Source organism: Bicyclus anynana, chromosome 18, assembly GCF_947172395.1.
Source record: "Bicyclus anynana chromosome 18, ilBicAnyn1.1, whole genome shotgun sequence".
Taxonomy (NCBI): domain Eukaryota; kingdom Metazoa; phylum Arthropoda; class Insecta; order Lepidoptera; family Nymphalidae; genus Bicyclus; species Bicyclus anynana.
In genome coordinates, this window is record NC_069100.1 from 4,755,237 (window position 1) to 4,775,769 (window position 20,533).

Here is a 20,533-nt window from a genome sequence, read left to right on the forward strand (position 1 = left end):
CCGTATGGGTTCGAAACGCTGATAGTTCGTTTTACTCTTGAAAGTTTGCCGCGATTCACGACAATAGTAAGTATTATGAACGTCCTATGGCAACTGTCACCATACCCATGTTATCTGAAAAACACTTTAATTTCTTCATCCAGCGTACCTACTTTGCACAAACTGAGAAAAAGTGCTGCTAAATGTGCCCGGGTTTTTAGTTCTAAATCAATTTAAATAAAACCCATCGTTTTAGAAAGAAAATAATTTATTTAATAATAACAAAGGCTTATTGTTTATCTCTGTATTAAGGTATATATTATGTAATATTATTATTCAAATATCTATTGTTATAAATCTTTAGAATATTATATTGCTCATACATTTGTATTTCCTTATAAGGTAAAGTTACATGAATGCAAAAAGTTCATTTCATAATTATGTAATTTGCTTATTGACGATTAAGGTCATAGCTCATTATGCCTTGGCTGCACCGCATACGATATTGCGAAGGTAGAGCGTGTGCGGTCTAATATTTTTTTTCAATGATAAATTGGGCCTTAATTGCGATCTCAACTGATGATAAGTGACGATTGATGATGCAGTATAAGATAAATGCGGGCTTACGCGCTAAGTAAGTTAACCGCGTTTAAGTTTATTAACCTCCTACCTACATCTGTACTACTTAAAGCACATATGTAGGTACTACTCAAAGTACAGATGTAGGTACTACTCAGAGTAAAGCTGTGAAAGCCCAGTGGATATGACCACGGCCTCCGATTCCGGAGGGTGTGGGTTCGAATCCGGTCCGGGGCATGTACCTCCAACTTTTCAGTTGTGTGCATTTTAAGAAATTAATTATCACGTGTCTAAATCGGTGAAGGAAAACATCGTGAGGAAACCTGCATACCAGAGAATTATCTTAATTCTCTGCGTGTGTGAAGTCTGCCAATCCGCATTGGGCCAGCGTGGTGGACTATTGGCCTTGCCCCTCTCTTTCTGAGAGGAGACTCGAGCTCAGCAGTGAGCCGAATATGGGTTGATGACGACGACGACGACTCAAAGTACAGATGTAGGTACTACTTAAAGTACATATGTAAGTAGGAGGTACTCACAGAATAGCTAACTTCTTTGTGATTATACTACCCATACCTCTTTTTTTTCATATTCATTCGGAAATGCATGACCACATATGAACATCGCCCTTGCAGCCAAGGAATGAGAACCATCGGGCACCCAGTGGCATGCACTTCATACATGCAAAATTATGACTACACAGAGAACTCATAACGAACCTGCATTGAACAAGGAATTTATATTATGTAAAATTTATTTTTTCATTAGGTATCTTATACACACCACGTCCATAGAAGTTGATATAAAGAATACTAACCGCACGAAGCGAGGCGCCGTAGATTAAGTGCCAGATGGATCTAATGAGTTATGAGCCTTAGTAACGCTAAATGAAAAATCACGCTACTAGTTTTAATTGTAATTGCATTGGTAGTATTTACAGAACTTTTTATTTAAGGGTGTTTTGCTCAAAAGTTGGCCTGAATTTGTTCAAACACGTATGTGATTTGAAAGACAATGCATGGTAAGCTAAATCAACGTCATTCCAAATCTAATATGGCGGCCCAAGACCTGTAGCCATGTGGCACGTCGATTCTCTTTCTACAAACGCTAACTCTTCGAAAATTAAAAAAAATCTATGTGAATGACAGATCCGAAAGACAACTTGATCACGTGACCTGTCAAAAGCAAATGTCATTCCAATATTTTTTTTTGATTTTCGAAGCGTTTGTGATTGTAGAAATAGAATCGACGCACCACATGGCTATTGGCCCTAATATTTTTATGTAACCTCGTGATACGGATTTGATACCCTGCGTTACTGAAAACTCGAAAAATGTAATGACGTCACTAACAGCTCGTTAAAAAAACTATTAACAATTTGAATTTATTGAATCTTTATTTTAGGATATATAAAACTTTTAATTTTTATAGTATGATACACAATTTTTATATTTTCCTATATCTTCCGCTGATATAACACCAGAATGTATGTACATAAAATGTATTATGAAACCCTCTAAACCAAGGTTTCTCAAACTTTCGGCCCCACGAACCCCTGTTAAAATTTCCAAGTGAAAGCGAACCCCTTCTTACTAACTAATGAAACACTCCCACCCCCCCTCCTCCAAAGAAAAAATAAATTTGACTGTTGATGAAAATAAGGTTTTTGAATACTAGTAGACTAGTAGCTTTATAATATTAGTATAGATAAAAGGTAGCATATAAAGTATCAAAAGAAATGTCTTTGCAATATTAATGTGATGGCTGTGCTTGTTTCTTGTCGTTAATGGATTCAATGTGAGGAGTAATTTTGGACAATTTTAACCTTAATTCAGACTTGGTATCAGTTACGTAAATCTTGTCGCGAACCCCTGCCGTCGAATGGCGAACCCCTAGGGGTTCGCGTACCTTACTTTGAGAAACCCTGCTCTAAACGAAAGGCAACCTTATGTTGAATCAATAAAGTCTATTTTACATACACGGTAAAATGGCGAGGCCTCAAGAAAGAAAACCTAACCTAATAAGCGAATTTAAATTCGACCATTTTGTTCCAAATTCAAAATCTCATACAATTCAAAATGGCGTCCCACTCTGAGTATATTCGTAACGTATCTAACATTAAATTAATTATAATAATTTTATCACGAAACAGGTTATACATAAATAAATAATATTGTCTATTACCGTCAAAGACCGGCTTCGACGAACAAATGCAAAATTCCGCACAAAATTTCCGCAACATACTTAAGTATGCCGCAAAATTGCAATCTAAAGTGTACAGGGATTGTAGACATGTGGCACGTCGATTCTCTATCTACAATCGCAAACGTTACGAAAATAAAAAATTGTATGAGAATGACATTCGTCAGCGACAAGCCACGTGATTAAGTTATCGATCGGATCTGCCATTCCCATACATTCTTTTAGTTTTCAAAGCGTTAGCGATTGTAGAGTGTCGACGTGCCACTTGGCTATAGGCCCAGATTTTTTAAATATAACAAATACTAGCAGGTGCAAGAATTCGAGAACCCGTGAGAACACAGGATTAAAATATAGCGTATGTTACTCGCTGATAACGTAGCTGATAATATTTGTAGAAGAAAAAAACCGGTTTAATGGTTTACCTGCGGAAGTGTAATAAACAATCTCGCTATCGGTATTTATAATATAAGAATGGATTATCATATTTTTGTGATAGTAAATGTTTTTTATCAACTACAACAATTGAAAATTAGATTATGGCAAAGTCAAAAATTGACAATAATCACTATTTTATTATATAAATTTCTTATGTAATTAAATAACAAAACTTAATTTACAAGTACACTTATCTTTTCACTCTCCCATGTAATGAACAATTTCATTTTCCCATTTTCGACAAAAAATAAAAAAAACTTGAGAGGGGTCAAAGGACACCTGGGTAGAACGAAGTTCGCTATCGCAATCGCAATCGCAATCGCTATCGCAATCGCTATCACTCTAGAGCTCACCAGCTGTCTATCTAGTGTCTATGTCGTCTAGCCCCCTTTCGCAACGCGCGATAAGGAACATCGTTCCAAAAGTCGGAAATCCGTACAGAAAGCGCATTTGTTCGTCGGAGCCTGCAAAATTCGACCAATCCTACGACACATCCTGCCCTTCCAAATTCAAATTTTGACCCGTATCCAAGATGGCTTCCGCGCTGGGTATAACAATAACGTCCCGAACATCAATAGCACATCCCAATTCGCATACATTCTCCCCACTATCACAATCACCGCAGTCTTGTACCTCAACACTAGTTTGTCTGTCCATATACTTCGCTATATCGATACCACTTTGCGGCAAATCGTAATTACTTTGCGGCAATTCGTAACCACTTTGCGGCAAGTCGTAATTACTTTTCGGCAAGTCGTAATTACTTTTCGGCAAGTCGTAATTACTTTGCGGCAAGTCGTAACCACTTTGCGGCAAATCGTAACCACTTTTCGACGTGTTCGAACAATAACTCGTTATTTCGGAACAAATCCGTTTAACGTTCTCGTCCATACACGTCGAACATGTAACTTCGTCGTCGTTGTTTGTCGAAAGGCGCACTAGTTTCTCTTCTAAGTCCGTATCGTCACCTAAAATTAAAAAAGAATAACAAATAAATAAAAAAAAGTTGCGTATCAGCTCCGACGCACGAATGGAGTATATTCAGATCGACTGTCTAAATAGGAGTATGTTGCCCCGACCTTACACTATGTACGTCTCAATATTAACGCCTGAAAAGTGCCTGTTGGCGGCACGGTGAAAGGTGCGCAGAATAGGTAGCGCACAAAAAACGTAACGCTGTCATTCGTTCATCGAATTTTACTGACCATATTTTTTTCATACTAAAGGGCTATATTCTATATATTAATTGATTCTTAAGGTGTAAACTCCAAAAAATAATTGTTTTTTTTTTTCTATAAATAAGTTCTTAGGATAGGGTATTACTATGGGGATGTTTATTTTTGAAAAATGAAATTTTCCATAACAGCAGGCAGTCCTGTAATTAAAAACCAATCAACTGACTATGCAAACACGGTAGTGAGTTTTACTGCTAAGATAGTTATTTATAACTAGCGGACGCCCGTGACTTCGTCCACGTGGAATTCAGTTTTTTACAAAACGTACTAGAAAGCGCAGTATTGGTCGACCCCCCAGGTGGACTGGCGATATCAAGCGAGTCGCAGGTGGATTAATTAAAACTTCTATCCCACTTTATTGTTACAAGCTATGCCGGGGTATGATTCGCTAGAAGTGAGACGTGGACTAAGTATCTCTAGCGGATTACTTCTTCCGCCTAGTTAGGGGGAAATAGGGTAGTTGACTCATATCAAATTTAATATAATCAAATATAAATATAAAGAATATTAATTTTGTGTAGTACTTACATTGAATAGGGGTCCGAAATATATCAATATCAATTAATAAAAGTTTTTAAATATCACGTATTTTTTGAAATTTTCCAAACGTGAAAAACGTGAAAACGTAGAGGCCTATGTCCAGCAGTGGACGTCTATCGGCTGATAAGGTAAAGTATGTTTGTCAAACGCGCCGTTTGTAAGGAATTTGTTATAGTGACGTCATGAAATAATCGTAAAACAGGCATTTTGGCACGTATTGTAAAAACATGTTTAAAAACTGAAATTTTCACATAATCACGTCTCAAGAAAATATCAAAAGTTTGTATCTCTTAAAAGGATAATGAACTATTTAAGACTATTTAAAAAAAGTGTCAACTAGCCTATCTTTACTAATATTATAAAGCTGAAGAGTTTGTTTATTTGAACGCACTAATCTCAGGAACTAATGGTCTGATTTGAAAAATTCTTTCAGTCTTAGATAGCCCATTTATTGAGGAAGGCTATATATTATTATATATCACGTAGGAATAGGGAATATATTATTTCCCTATTCCTACGTGAACGGGAACCACGCAGATAAAAACGCGCGGCGTCAGCTAGTTTATCTAGCTAGTCTAGTGAGGAGGGTAAATTAAAATAAAATACAACTTACCTAAAGTGAACTGAACTCTTTCTGTATCTAACCTACATTCAATGTTAGTAATTTCTGAGTCAGAACTGTGTTGTTTCAGGTTTTGCGAACAGTCGGATTTGGCCAGCTTCATATTGTATATGTTCGACTCAGAACCCATTATTGACAACGTTGAATCGTTCAACGCAGATAAATCCTGTAATTAAAAAAAATAGTAAACAAATGATCGTGATAGCCCAGTGAGCCGTGATAGCCCAGTGGATATGACCTCTGCCTCCGATTACGGAGGGTGTGGGTTCGAATCCGGTCCGGGGCATGCACCTCCAACTTTTCAGTTGTGTGCATTTTAAGCAATTAAATATCACGTGTCTCAAACGGTGAAGGAAAACATCGTGAGGAAACCTGCACACCAGAGAATTTTCATAATTCTCTGCGTGTGTGAAGTCTAATAACCCCTCTCATTCTGAGAGGAGACTCGAGCTCAGCAGTGAGCCGAACATGGGTTGATAATGATGATGATGATGAAATAAATGGGGATAATGACTAGGTTTTAATATATTGATTTTTATGATACATTCGGGTAAATAAGGTCAATGTTAACTAATTTATACATAAAAAGACAAGATTGTCTAAATATTTGCAAAATAAATGAGATTATGAAACTTCAAAATCTATTAAAAATCTTTTATCGTAATTAGAAGAAAATCCATACAATTTTAGCTTCCTTACATTAAATGTGACATTTAATATGTGAACTATAAACATAAACGCACAAATAACAAATATATTAGTAATTTTGTTTGAACGCCCATACAAAGCTAACGATCATTATGACCTACGACGTCATTATATCGTACCATTTTGTATGGGGCGTTTTTCAGGGATCCGCGGCAGCGCCGCAAATCTGACCCTTTAAATCCCTGTAGCTCTGAAAGTAATGATCGCAGATACCCTGTCCCTTTTACAAAATTGCTTTACTATTAGCATACTTTTAATTTATATACAATTTAAAAAAAACTGTCAACATCCCTCCACTTTTCGACGAAATCTATAACGCAGAATCAGTTTTCGATGAAAGTTTTGTGTTTTCAGATAGCATGGGTACATTGACAGTTCGTTTCACTTATGAAAGTTTCCCGCGATTCACGATAATAGTACGTATTATGAACGTCATAAGGCAACTGTCACCGTACCCATGCTATCTGAATAATACTTTAAAACCTAATTCTTTGGATGCACTATATAGTGAGATATCCATAGATATTAAAACCTACTCTACTTGCAAAAATATACCGCTAAGCGAATTAGCAGTATATTAAGATTTCGGAGAGAATCACACAATACATTGAATACCTTTTTTTTATTCTTTACAAATTATCTCTTGACTACAATCTCACCTGATGGTAAGTGATGATGCAATCAAAGATGGAAGCGGGCTAACACGTCAGAAAGAGGATGAAAATCCACACCCTTTCGGTTTCTTCACATCGTACCGAAACGCTAAATCGCTTGGCGGTACGTCATTGCCGGTAGGATAGTAACTAGCCACGGCCGAAGCCTCCCACCAGCCAGACCTGGACCAATTACAAAAACCTCAATCGGCCCAACCGGGGATCGAACCCTGGACCTCCATCTTGTAAATACACCGCGCATATTTACCTGATCATCGTGATAGCTGCCAACACTTCGAGAATGCTTGTGCCGCCGACTGAAACTCTTTTGCGGCAAATGTGAATCAACGCATTCCTGTAATTTTGGAAGATTTATAAACAATTAGATAAAATAAATAGTAAAATGGCTGATTTTAAAGCGGTAATAAAAAAAAGATAATATAATAATTATTTTTAAATAAAATAATAATCTTAATAACTAATTATCTTTCCCCCAACACGTAAGACGTACCTTAAACCGGTTGAAGGGTCGGTACTTCCTCTCGGAGGGTACGAGGTTACGCAGCGACTGCGTGCGCGCGCACTGACTGTCCTCTAACCAGCGGTATGTGCCGAACAGCTTCGACGTGTCCGACCTGGAATGAGTGACGTAAGCAGGGTTAGGCATCTTACACACTTGGCCACGACCACGACCGCGACTAGTCATTGGTCGTGGTCACAAAAACGACGATCCGGCCATGACTCATACCAATTTTTGTAGAGCACCTTGCCTCACTAAACGTTACTTTTCTGTCAAAGATCTAATGTCTTCTTAATTGATGTTTCATTTAATTGAATGGTGTAAAAACGGGCAAAAACTTTTAGTTTAGTATAAGGTATATAGCAAATCTAAGCTCGTATTACTCAGAAAATGACAGATCATTTTGTTCTTAGATATTGGTACGATACTGGTCCTTTTTTAATTGGTCTGTGGGTTATGACGACTAGTCATGAAGTGGCTCTTTGTCGGGCTGTTACCTAAAATGGTTTCATGGGCTGCCTGTCGGTCACTTAGTCGTGGGCATCAAGGAAATCTATATTTATTTATTTCAAATAAAAGCTTTCATTTTCTACCTTTAACCACGGTAAACAGAGAGAACATTATAGCTAGAAAACTAAAGCTAAAAATGAACTCAAACGATAGAAATGGATTTGTTCTGATTGTTATTGGTTCAACATTGAAGATGAAATTTAATGATAATAATATCCCAAAAACCATCTAAATAACTATACAAATCATGTCCACGTGGAATAGTGGCAAAAAGGCTGCATTTTCACGCTGCATAGCCAGGTATTTTTCCTATGCGCAAAAAATGAGCCAGCGCTTCTGTCACCAGTCAAGGCAACTAGCCAAGTTGGAATAATTTGATGAAATTTTAGTGAATTTCTTTTTAGTTTAGCTCCCTTATTTACTTTTTCAAATAAAAATAATAAGCTTAATATGTAAAATAAGCTTTAGTATATTCTCTCAAGGGTTCAGGCTCAGGCATAATCGTAAATAAAATACAGATCATTGGCTGTAACACAATACTCACAAATTACTAGGCGTAGTCAACAGACGCTGCAGATTGGCCAGCGTCGGTCTCATGTCGTACACGACCAGCCCCCTGCCCCACAGCAGCTGCGCTATGCACTTGTTCAGCAGGAACAGGGCGTAACGGAACAGGGTTATGTCTCCTCCCCGCGCAAACAGGGGTATACTGAAAATTGTATTCATTTTTGGCAAAGATAGACAGTTATAATACAGACTAGCGGACGGGATGGATTATAGTTTTTCACAAATCCCTCGTGAACCACGGATTTTTCCGGCCTATGTGTTAATCCAGGCTATAATATATCTTAATACCAAATTTCAGCTAATTCAATTCAGTAGTCGAGGCGTGAAAGAGTAACAAACATTCATATCATCAAAATCATCAGTTTTCGCAAATCTCGGGAAACCATGGATTTTTCGGGATAAAAAGTAGCCTATGTGTCAATTCAGATTAAAATCTATTTCCATTCCAAATTTCAGCCAAATCGCTTCAGTAGTAGCGGCGTTAAAGAGTAACATACATCCAAACATCCATACAATCTTTCGCGTTTATAATATTAGTAGGAAATAGGATATGTCACTAGCGCGTCAAAACTGAGGCGAAAATATGCGGCTACATTGTCGTAATGTCATTCGAATCGCAACAACAACGAAAACAACAAATAATACCTAAATATACATATACAATGTCGAGTTGAATGTTTAGGCACTTTAAAAATTGAAGTAGCTAAATTCGGTTCACTTTAACAGTTTCTTCATGTAAAGCTAAGAAGTAGTAAGTAGTAAAGAAGACTTTATTTTTCAGCGAATAAGACCGTCACTTTTGATTTATGACGTTACTTTGACTGTTACTTGCGATGAAGAAACTGACCGTAAGCGGTTATTTTGTAGGCACGTAACATAAAGTAAATGTCGTTGATTTTTGGGGTTAAATTATTATTGTGAATAATTTCTAATAAGAGAGCCTCATTTGTGCGTTGTGTTGCGACGACACAATGGATCAACGCATTGTATGCCACGTCTGCGTTGCAACAAAGTACGACTTCGCAGTGCAAGAGGACGACGCATCGTTTTAATGTGGCATGTCATGTAAATATATCAAAAACGACGCAGCGTCGATGCAACACAATGCACCGATGGAATGAGGCATTTTCTTTAATCCACACAATTTCAGTGATACAATGTGTGGTTGCAACAGAGCTCTGTTGAAACGTCTCAGCGTCGACGCAACGCAACGCAGTAATGAGGCATCTGCTTTAATCTACTCATATTTATTTTAAGTAATGCTACATATTTGAAGTAAGTTACGAGTACTACAATAGAAACAGCCAAATTTTTTTCAATCATAGAAAAGCTGTTTTTTAGATTTTTCTTATTGGAATTTATCCGTAGAAATACGGGGATAATATTTAGCCTATAGCATTCCTCGATAAATGGGCTATCTAACACTGAATATTTTTTTCAAATCGGACCAGTAGTTACTGAGATTAGCGCATTCAAGCAAACAAACAAACAAACTCTTCAGCTTTATAATATTAGTATAAATAGTATACTTGCTTTGGATCAGGTAAATCAGGAGTGATATCCAATATCTTGCTAGCCGAACCTAAAAGCGTGATTTTGTATCTCAACGGTTGATTCAAAATGGCCGCCGTCAGCGACGTCGCCTGGGCCACGAACCCGGCGGCCACGGAGTCGGGGACGGGGTTCGATGCCCGGGGACTGTCATCCCCGCAGATCGGTAATGGAATGTCACAGATAGTCCACGTGTTTGATTCTGTCTGTGAAAGATTAAATACAACTATTGATTTTTAAAAAATTAACCACCTTGAAATTATATATCTACTTATCTTACTTTCTTCTTTTAATTTTTCGGTTTAAAGACATGTATTTCTCCAAAAAATAACGTACTGTTCACTTAACTTAGAGTTAACGTATCGTCATCTTTGCTGTTACAATAATGCATGCTGTATAGCATGCATTATTGTAACAGAATTATAATTACATTGTTTTTTCAATATTTTCTCTAAGTTTGTGAGGATGTAGGATTTTATCGATTTCTTGAATGCTTTTATGTTGTTCAACTCCTTAATGGAGTTTGACAGATAGTTATATAACTGAGCACCCTCACTATGTTTTTATTTCCATAGGTTTTTTGTCCGTGGTCGCCAAATATTGATTTTATATTTATCTTATGTCGAGATTAACCATGCACAGGACCGACGGCTTTATGTGCTCAAGGGTTGTTACAATGATGACGATTATTTTGATAATGTTGGTGTTGATAATGATGATAATGTTGGTAATGATAATGATGATGATGTTTACTCACATGTTCCACATAGAATATCTTATGCAAGTCCATCAGCATATGGCTCCTGCGCTGCCAACGCGCACATTGCGAAACAAGACACGCAGGTCTCTTTCGACTGTTCCATTCTACGAGACAATGCGTTATAGTTTTGCATCCCCCTCCCCTAAACTCAAAACCAAAGTCTTCTAACAGTATGTGGTACAGAAGACTCACTAGTTTCTGTTAGCTCATGGTCATGGTATCAAGTACTCACTACAAAAGCAGTGGACGTCTATTGTCGCACATGATGATGACATAAATGTTGACGAATATGTTGATAATGATGATAATGTTGGTAATGATAATGATGATAATGTTGGTAATGATAATGATGATGATGTTTACTCACATGTTCCACATAGAATATCTTATGCAAGTCCATCAGCATATCGCTCCTGCGACTCGCTAGCGCCGCGTGCGCTCGTGCCGCCAACTCTCGCAGCGCGTAGCAAGACTCGCGGGTCTCTTTCAACTGTTCCGTTCTACGGGACAATGCGTGATAGTTTTGCATTAGTTCCGAACCTTTAAAAACATAGGAAGCGTTTAATACTTATAACTTAACGATCGATTGACATATCTTGCTAATTATACAGCAAAAGTACTTAATTGTTCCTTAATTGTAATTAATTGAATTTTCCTTGACCGTTAACTCGTCTTGCTACTAAATGGATCATTGATGATGAATGCCCACCAGTTCCTTTATTATACATACTGGCTGACGCCGCGCGGTTTCACCCGCGAGGTTCCCGTTCCTGTAGGAATACGGAGATATTATAGCCTATAGCCTCCTCGCTAAATTGGCTATCTAACACTGAAATAATTTTTTAGATCGGACTAGTAGTTTCTGAGATTAGTTTCAATCAAACGAACAAACTCTTCAGCTTTATAATATAATATTAGTACAGATCCGTAGAACCTAGAAAATAAGGAATGAGTATATCAGAGGAAGTCCAAAAATGTTGAATGTGTTAGGGAAAGGAGATGAATGATGTCACCATCAGGTGAGTTGTAGTCCAAGGGCTAACTTGTAAATAATAAAAAAACCGTGGGAACTACAAAAATCACCTTTAGTTTACCTAAAAGCAACTCGACGATGATGTATTTCTGGGTGCAAACAAAAGAAAAAACCTTAACCTAATAGTTTAAATTTTTTCCTCAGTTATTAAGAATTAGGGATTATGAATACAGTGTTATAATCCTACGGTGAAATATACATAATAAATCCTATATATAGTATAATAAATGTATTATTATTTTTTATATAAATCTGAAAACACTAAAACATCCTTACCTACATCCTGATTTTCTTCAAACAGTTTAGCGTGCGTCTCTTTCAGTCTTCTTATGTTTGCCAATTTGCTGTCCCTCTCGTCAGACAGTATCAGCCTTTTGAAATGCAATATCTCTAATTGCTTTGTGAGCCTCAAATATTCCGCCCTTTGATAAGGCGATGGTTTAGACTGGAAAGCAATATGGTAAAATTAAAAGAAAAATCACAAAAAGTTTTTTAAATTCTGACGTCTTTTAAAGGCAACATCTTTTTATTCAAAATCTACTTATTAAAACATGTTTTTAAACCTAAATTATTTGAGTTATTGTAAATTGAAATTGCAAACTGTTACTGTATTTATTACACAGATTCAATTCAAATTCAAAACTCATTTATTCTAATTTGACCTTAATTACGAGCACTTTTGAAATATCAGGCTTGTCAGTTTGTGTATGTCACTGACTCTACCACAGGCTCGTTTACAGGTATTTAAAGGTACATAATATTAACATGCATTGGACAAAACATTACCTTATATGACAGGAGATCATTTAATTTCAAAGTGAGCCTTGGTCCATTAGACGTAGGAGTCCTATCTTCCTGTATCCTACCATTTTTGACCGTCAGATCACTTTGGGAAGACGATTTCACTTTCAACTCATTATTATCATCAGGCGAGAATATATTACGGTACGATCTGCTTTTCCCTTTTAATTTGAGCTCAAAATCAGGAGAAAGACTTTCAGTTAATGCGGACTTTTTATAAATCCTCTCTTTGATTTCTTGGACTGCCTCTTGCCGCTTTTTGATTGAGTACTGCAGTAAATGGAGGTTTTGGAGTTTCGTTGCATTGTAGCTCGGCCTGATTTCCGATTTGAGGAAATTTATCGCCAAATACCTGTACTTCGGTACATCCGATTCGTTCCTTAGATCATAACTCTCTGCTGTCTCACTCAAATCTATCTTATTCGACAGTTCTTCTTGGGAAGTATTAATATCACAGTTAAGTTCGCTCGTTGATAATTGTCTAACATCGACGTTGTCTGGAGAATGTTCGTATATGTGATTTGGATTTACGTCTATCTTTCTCCTTTCAACACTATCGTCTCTTCTATCTCTATTACTAAAAGACGTGGTCAAACTAGAAGAGTTCTTTAACGTGGGGAAATTCTGTTTAAACCCTCTGTCTACTGGACTGTGGCTCTTCGAATATTCCTTATCAGACATCTTCGAGAACCTCCCGGGAGAAACGGATCTAGATTCTTTCATGAGCTTATAATTCTGTATGACTTTAGATTCTAACGTAATTCTGAAACAACTAGTTTTGCCCGACGAATCGGAGGATAAAGAACCTTGTTCCATCTCGTTCTCGGGTGGAATGACGTCCAATTTCAGACTCTTGTAAGAGCAGAAATATCCGCCGTGCATTTGGAATACTAGAGTGTTACTTTTAAAGCAATCAGAGGTAAAGTTTAGGGATAAATTGGCCCCGATGTATCTAAGGCCACTGAAGTATATGCCCCAAGTCTGAATGACGGTGTCCTGCATCTGTTGGCATTTGTCTTCGTCGTCCTTCGAAGGCGGCAACAATATGTGACACCATATTCTTATAACAATATTTGTGGAGGACATGCGTTGCGTTTTTTCTGTAAACAAACGACTTACATGTTATTTCTTTTTTTTAAATCAAGTTATCCTAAAAGCGTGGTAATGGTAATTTTTGAATTGGCTTATTTTTATGCTATGGGCACACGGAGTGGGGAACATTATAATGAGGTAATGTTTGTGAGGTTGTAGAGGGTAGTCTCTGTTTCTACTGATTCGATTTTGAAAATTCTTTTACCAATACAAATGGCTTGGTAAATGTCAAAATCTCCCGTTTTAAAATATACATCATATCTTTAGTCTTAAATTTATTATTTACTAGCTGGCTCCCTGCGATTTTATATGCGTGGTTCCAGTTCTTTTGAGAATACTTTCTAGCTAGTACAAGAATTTTCAAAATCGGTTTAGTAGATCCAGAGATTACCCCCTACAACATCACAAACTTTACCCATTTATAATATTGGTATAGAATTATATGACACAACATAGGGTACACACAAAGGCGGCCTTATCTTCTGCTTTCATGACGGGGCGTTTCGTCATTGGGAATTACCGAAACTCTAATAAGGATATTATGATAGCGAGATTACGTAATTGAAACATGTGCATAAATGGTAATAAATTGCGCGCGTTGTAAAAGTGACCTCAACTCCAGGAATTATGGTTTAAATTCACTGGAGTAATATCATTTCGGTGACGTTTTCTCTTTATCAATACGTAATAATAATGGATGTTTATTTCATTGTATACGTTTAACTAGCTTATGCCTCGCAGTTTCACCTGCATACATTTAATATAATAAAGTCCTGATCTGTGACGTCACGTGGATCGTAACTGAAAATCTGTGTTGTGAATTATTCCTATGTATAATGCACGACATATTAAGTGTGCTGTAAATCCTTTGTCTTTAAGGTTGAAGACAGATATGCTGTTTCTAGTGTAGGATTGTCTATGACACCTAAATTTCAATAAATGTATTTTCTTTCTCGTAGTAATATCGGGATATCGTTAAGACTCTAGGAAACAAAAAAGCAAACTTTTTTGTCGGACGTGTCTTGTTAACCGACTTCAAAAAAAGGAGGAGGTTTCTCAATTCAACCGTATACATAATTTTTTTTTATATGTATATGTTTTTATATGCTTCGTCGTTTATGAACCAATTGTGATGATTGTTTTTTTGTTAGATAGGAGATATTTCGAGGGTGGTACATGGTGGTAACTACAACTTAATGAAGGTCTGGAGTCGACCTGATGATGGAGCCGAAACACAGAACACGTCAACGGTTTACAGCAGTTACCTGGTTATAGCAATGTCGTTATATGTGGGTACATGTAAAGCTTTATTAACATAAGTGTAATAATTACATTATGGATGACTCATATTACTATTATCTAACATGTCACTCCACAATATATAACATATGCATATTGAAAATACTAGGCTTAGCACACGCCGCGAGATATCTCGTGAAGACAAATCGACCAATAACGACTGACCCGGAAATATAGCTATCTATTTCATTACATTGGGACGAAAGAGAGCGATATATTCGGTCCAGTGCTTTTTTCTGATTTAGTTAGTGCCGTCGGCTCCTTATTGGGACCTCAGCGTCACCGGGTTTGGGCGAGCGCAGAAGCATCCCCTGATGGGGCCCGAAGGCAGAAGCAGAGTAGATGGGCGGAACGACTCTCTAAATGCGTCTATTAGTCGATTTGTCTCCACGAGATAATGCCGTAGGTCGCATGTTCAAGAGCCTCAATAGCTCAGAGGTAATAGGGCCGGGCTCACCACCGAGAGGTGGTGGTTCGATCCCCGCTCGCTGGACTATTGTCGTACCCACTTCTAACACAGTCTTTTCCGATTAATTGGAGGGGAACGGGAATATTGGTCATATTAGAAGATATGGCAAATATTTAAAAAAAGGCAGCCATTTTGAGGCATTTTTGAAACTTGTTTCTTTGACCGGATCTAATATATTATGTCACTCATTAATATAGGTACCTGGCCAATTATAGGTCAAATTAACATAAACATTGCATCACAGTATTAAAAACAGGATATGATTTTGAAAGACCTGTTTTTTGATAACAACTTGATTTTGATTTTTTATATCTTACTAGCGGACCCGGTCAAGCTTCGCTTTGACTTATGTGCACTTCTTCCCTATCCCTATTCTAACCCTACCCTACCTCTCCCTACCCCTACTTCTTCTACATGACTCTTAATCATTTGTATGGGAAATAGAAAACGGTTGTTTTTATGGTTTTCCCGGCAATTATTCTAGTTTTTCTCACCTTTTAGACCTTCTCTATACCTCCACGAACATTTCAAGACCAAGATAAGATAAATCCGCTCAGCCGTTCTCGAGTTTTAGCGAGACTAACGAACAGCAATTCATTTTTATATACATAGATTTTAAACGAGAGGGATTTGTCGTCACGCAGCCGAAGTCGCGGGCGTCCGCTAGTGGGTTAATATAATAATAATTGAAATTCGCTACTTAGTAACTAGAGGCCAGAAAAAGTTGATATACACAACACAAGGTCATTGTATGATGCAATCGATTACTGAAATTGTTTATCTTGTGATGCATTAAATAATTCTGCTCTTTTCAATACATCTCTTTGAATGGTTTCTATAACTGTATCATTAAAAAAACATACATACAGCCGAACGTAGAACCTTCTCCTTTTTGGAAGTCGGTTAAAAACTAAGTCGTTTGGTGGTGTCTTTGTTGATGAATGTGAAATACGAGTAGCCACAACTGACGCCAACCACTATAGAGACTAAGGCACCTGAGATCAGATGCTGTCACCGTGATACAGGGACCTCTGACCTGCAGAGCCGCTGCATCAAGCAGAAGATGGTGCCAAGAGCTAGATCTAGATAATTTTATCTATAATTTCACAATTATTTCTGAAAATTTGACATTTTAAGAAATTAAATATCTTCAAATGATGAAGGAAAAATCTCAAAGAAACCGGTATACCTGAGAATTTTCATAATTCTCTGTGTGTGAAGTCTGCCAATTCGCATTGGGCCTAGCATCATCATCATCATGTCAGCCGATGGACGTCCACTGCAGGACATAGGCCTTTTGTAGGGCCTCGCTTGATGTCGTCAGTCCACCTGGTGGGGGGTCGGCCAACACTGCGCTTACTAGTGCGGGGTCGCCATTCCAGCACTTTGGGACCCCAACGTCCATCGGCTCTTCGAACTATGTGCCCCGCCCATTGCCACTTCAGCTTCGCAACTCGTTGAGCTATGTCCGTGACTTTGGTTCTTCTGCGGATCTCCTCATTTCTGATTCGATCACGCAGAGATACTCCTAACATAGCTCGTTCCATCGCCCGCTGTGTGACTCTGAGCCTTCTTATCAGGCCCATAGTTAGCGACCAAGTCTCGGAACCATAGGTCATCACTGGCAACACGCACTGTTCGAAGACTTTTGTCTTCAGGCACTGAGGAATTTTGGACGAAAAGATGTCGCGAAGTTTCCCGAATGCAGCCCAGCCGAGTTGGATTCGACGGTTCACCTCTTTCTCGAAATTGGACCTACCTAACTGGATCATATGTCCTAGGTATATGTATTCGTCTACAATTTCGAGTGCAGCGTTCTCAACTATAACTGGGTGGAGCGATACATGAGCATTACACATTATTTTTGTTTTGCCCATGTTCATTTTCAGGCCCACCAACTTAGTACAGCCTAGCATAGTGAAGTATTAGTTTATTAGCCAAATATAGGGGTTGTTAATGATATTTTTCTATTTCATCTATTTTTGTCTATACTCACATATCGCTCTCTATTTCTCTAATTTATTTATGCACGTTTTGAGGGATTTTTATGTCATAACCATAATTCCTACTCTAATATTACCTTGTGTCTATTCCACTGATTAAAACAATAGGAAAATTACCAGAATCAATCTCCTTCCATTTAGGATGCGGTGAGCATATCCTCTCACTTGTGTAGAACGGAGCTGACATTGTGGTGTGGTGCAACGTCAGGTAGTAGCTGCATTGGTGAGTGCACCACTCTGGTGGCCTTATGTTGTATCCCACGATCTGGAAACAAGTTTATTTTATTACTTTTATTGAAATAGTCATAGTTTTCAGCCTATTTTTATGGCCAGCTTCTTTTAATGGAATAGGGGATTTTTTTTTTACATTGTAAACAAGCAAGCACTTGGTAGCAGTCATACTTGAAAGTAATGCAGACAATGATGCAGCCTATGGTGGAATGTGCTTGCCTAGAAGATGACTATTCAATTTTCAATTTAACTCGAACATATCCATGTCAATCTGATTCCGGAGGGTGTGGGTTCGAATCCGGTCCGGGGCATGCACCTCCAACTTTTCAGTTGTGTGCATTTTAAGAAATTAAATATCACGTGTCTCAATCGGTGAAGGAAAACATCGTGAGGAAACCTGCATACCAGAGAATTATCTTAATTCTCTGCGTGTGTGAAGTCTGCCAATCCGCATTGGGCCAGCGTGGTGGACTATTGGCCTTACCCCTCTGATTCTGAGAGGAGACTCGAGCTCAGCAGTGAGCCAAATATGGGTTGATGACGATATCCATGTTGTAAAGTGTAGGTGGTAGAGAAAACGGAAGCTGGAAGGGCATTCCATAACTTCACAGTGCGGATCAGGAACAAAGAACAGAAATACTTTGTACATGTCCAAGGGACATCAACTACGAGTGGATGCAGACCTCTGCGGTGTCTAGGGGTACACTCTCTGAAATAAATCCTGTAGAAAACCGACAGGATATTAAGCTTAGGTCACATTGTTAGTAAAAGAGTTTTCATAGGTATCGAGCGATTAACTGGATCTTGAAGTCTAGTGTAAAGCTTAATACCTATGGTTTAGGCGTGATTATGATATTTGATGGACTTAGGGTGGTAGGTGGTACTTTGTAGGATTGGTCTGTATATAGCCAGTGGACAGTGGCAAAAAAATACTAGACAAAACCCACTACTCTGTCTTATCCACTATCCAGTCAGATCAGTTGATGGGTTTAGAAAATAAGTGACAACAGAAAGACAGACAGAATTTCAAAAATCTGTTTTTTTTTTTGCTTTGTTGTTCTTTTTTTAATCTTTAATTATTTGTACCTAATTTAAAAGTATACATACAATACCTATTTTTTAAATACAATATAGATATATACTAACAGATAAGTGGCTTTAAAACTAAAGAACATTAGTAAATATCTTCTCACTGAAGTCTCGCCATTAATGTTTGATAAGATAAAATGTGTAAACTTTTATCACTCTTACTTGACGTAAAAATGCTTTTCTGTATTTTTTTATATATCATGTTCCATTCAAGTTGTGTCAATCATGCTTTTAACCCATGACGCAAAATGAGGGGTGTTATAAGTACAACGTTGATTTCTGTCAATGTGTGTGTGTGTGTATTCGTGGCAAATTAGCACTCAAACGGATGGACTGATTTTGATGCAGTTTTTTTCATTTGAAAGCCAGATTTTTTTGCTGTGGTTTGATTAATATTGACTAAGCATTGCAAGAGTATCAGCTCTTTTCCAAAATTAGGCATTTTTAGCCTCCAACTAAACAAAAAGTGGGCTGTTATGAGTTTGATGTATATGTCTGTCTGTGGCATCATAGCTCTCAAACAGATAGACTGATTTTGATGCTGTTATTTTCATTTGAAAGCCAGTAAATATATAATTTTCTTTGAGCCACCTCACATATTGCAATACCATTTAAACTTTTGTACCATTTGAACTTCATGAAAAAAAGTTATTCTAGTTAATTTTATGACCTTTGGGATTTATATTTTTTTTTAATTTTAACATATTATACTGTTTACTATCGGTGAAGGAAAACATCATGAGGAAACCTGCATACCAGAGAACTATCTTAATTCTCTGTGTGTGTGAAGTCTGCCAATCCGCATTGGGCCAGCGTGGTGGACTATTGGCCTAACCCCTCTCATTCTGAGAGGAGACTCGAGCTCAGCAGTGAGCCGAATATGGGTTGATGACGATACTGTTTACTAATAGATGCTTGCGACTTCATGTAAAATTTTGTTTTTTTCACATTTCCTTACAGAGAATAAAAATTTTCTAAATCTATAAGAATGTTATTTTTCTACAAAAAGATAATAAAGAACAATAACTATACAATCAATTGCAATGTACTTCATATAAATAATTATTTATTGTCTTATATCAAAATTACTTACTTGTTAGATTGTTCATTGAACAATTTAAAATGCACATAAATATCAATTGAATAGTATTTTTTTAATAACTAAGAACTTTATCAGTCAATCATAATAGACACTTTGTTGTGAAGTTGTGAAATACAGATTGTTCATAGAAACGAAACGTGTAGGCGTATGTTGGTAAATGTTTCTTACATCAGTCAGAATATAACGTAACTATTACTTCCATGCATTCTTACCTGTATCAAGCTGCGAAGACGAAGTTGCTGGGTTGTTAATGGTGTCCATTCCCTGCATCTTGGCCTTCCAAACATTTTATTGGACAAGAAAGGAAATAAACAGTAACGCACAAAAAAAAAACAAAAAAGAACACTTAACGGGCTATAAATAAATCATTATTACGCGCAAAATTTGATATCGTGGTAATATTTAGAGGTGTAGGCTTATTAATTTAATGCTGATTAAGAAAAATAAAACAAAATGCATTGTTCTTCATGAACTCAACATAGAGACTTGTCAAATACTAGTGTCAAAATCAAATTGACGTTGCTGTTGCTGAGTTGACATTAATTTCCTTTTTTTT

The 20,533-nt window shown here is 37.3% G+C and overlaps 1 protein-coding gene across 1 annotated transcript; it reads right to left on the bottom strand.

Moving 5' to 3' along the window:
* Window positions 1-229: 229 nt before the first annotated feature.
* Window positions 230-20,441, bottom strand: LOC112049790 (uncharacterized). The gene is made up of 11 exons (XM_024087821.2): window positions 20,190-20,441; window positions 17,673-17,820; window positions 12,678-13,792; window positions 12,168-12,336; window positions 11,226-11,398; window positions 10,081-10,304; window positions 8,525-8,689; window positions 7,462-7,585; window positions 7,219-7,305; window positions 5,581-5,755; window positions 230-4,160 (listed from the first exon to the last, which is right to left on the bottom strand). Exons 1-11 carry the CDS (start codon window positions 20,262-20,264, stop codon window positions 3,676-3,678), a joined length of 2,940 nt encoding a protein of 979 aa, XP_023943589.1. The 5' UTR covers window positions 20,265-20,441; the 3' UTR covers window positions 230-3,675.
* Window positions 20,442-20,533: the final 92 nt, after the last annotated feature.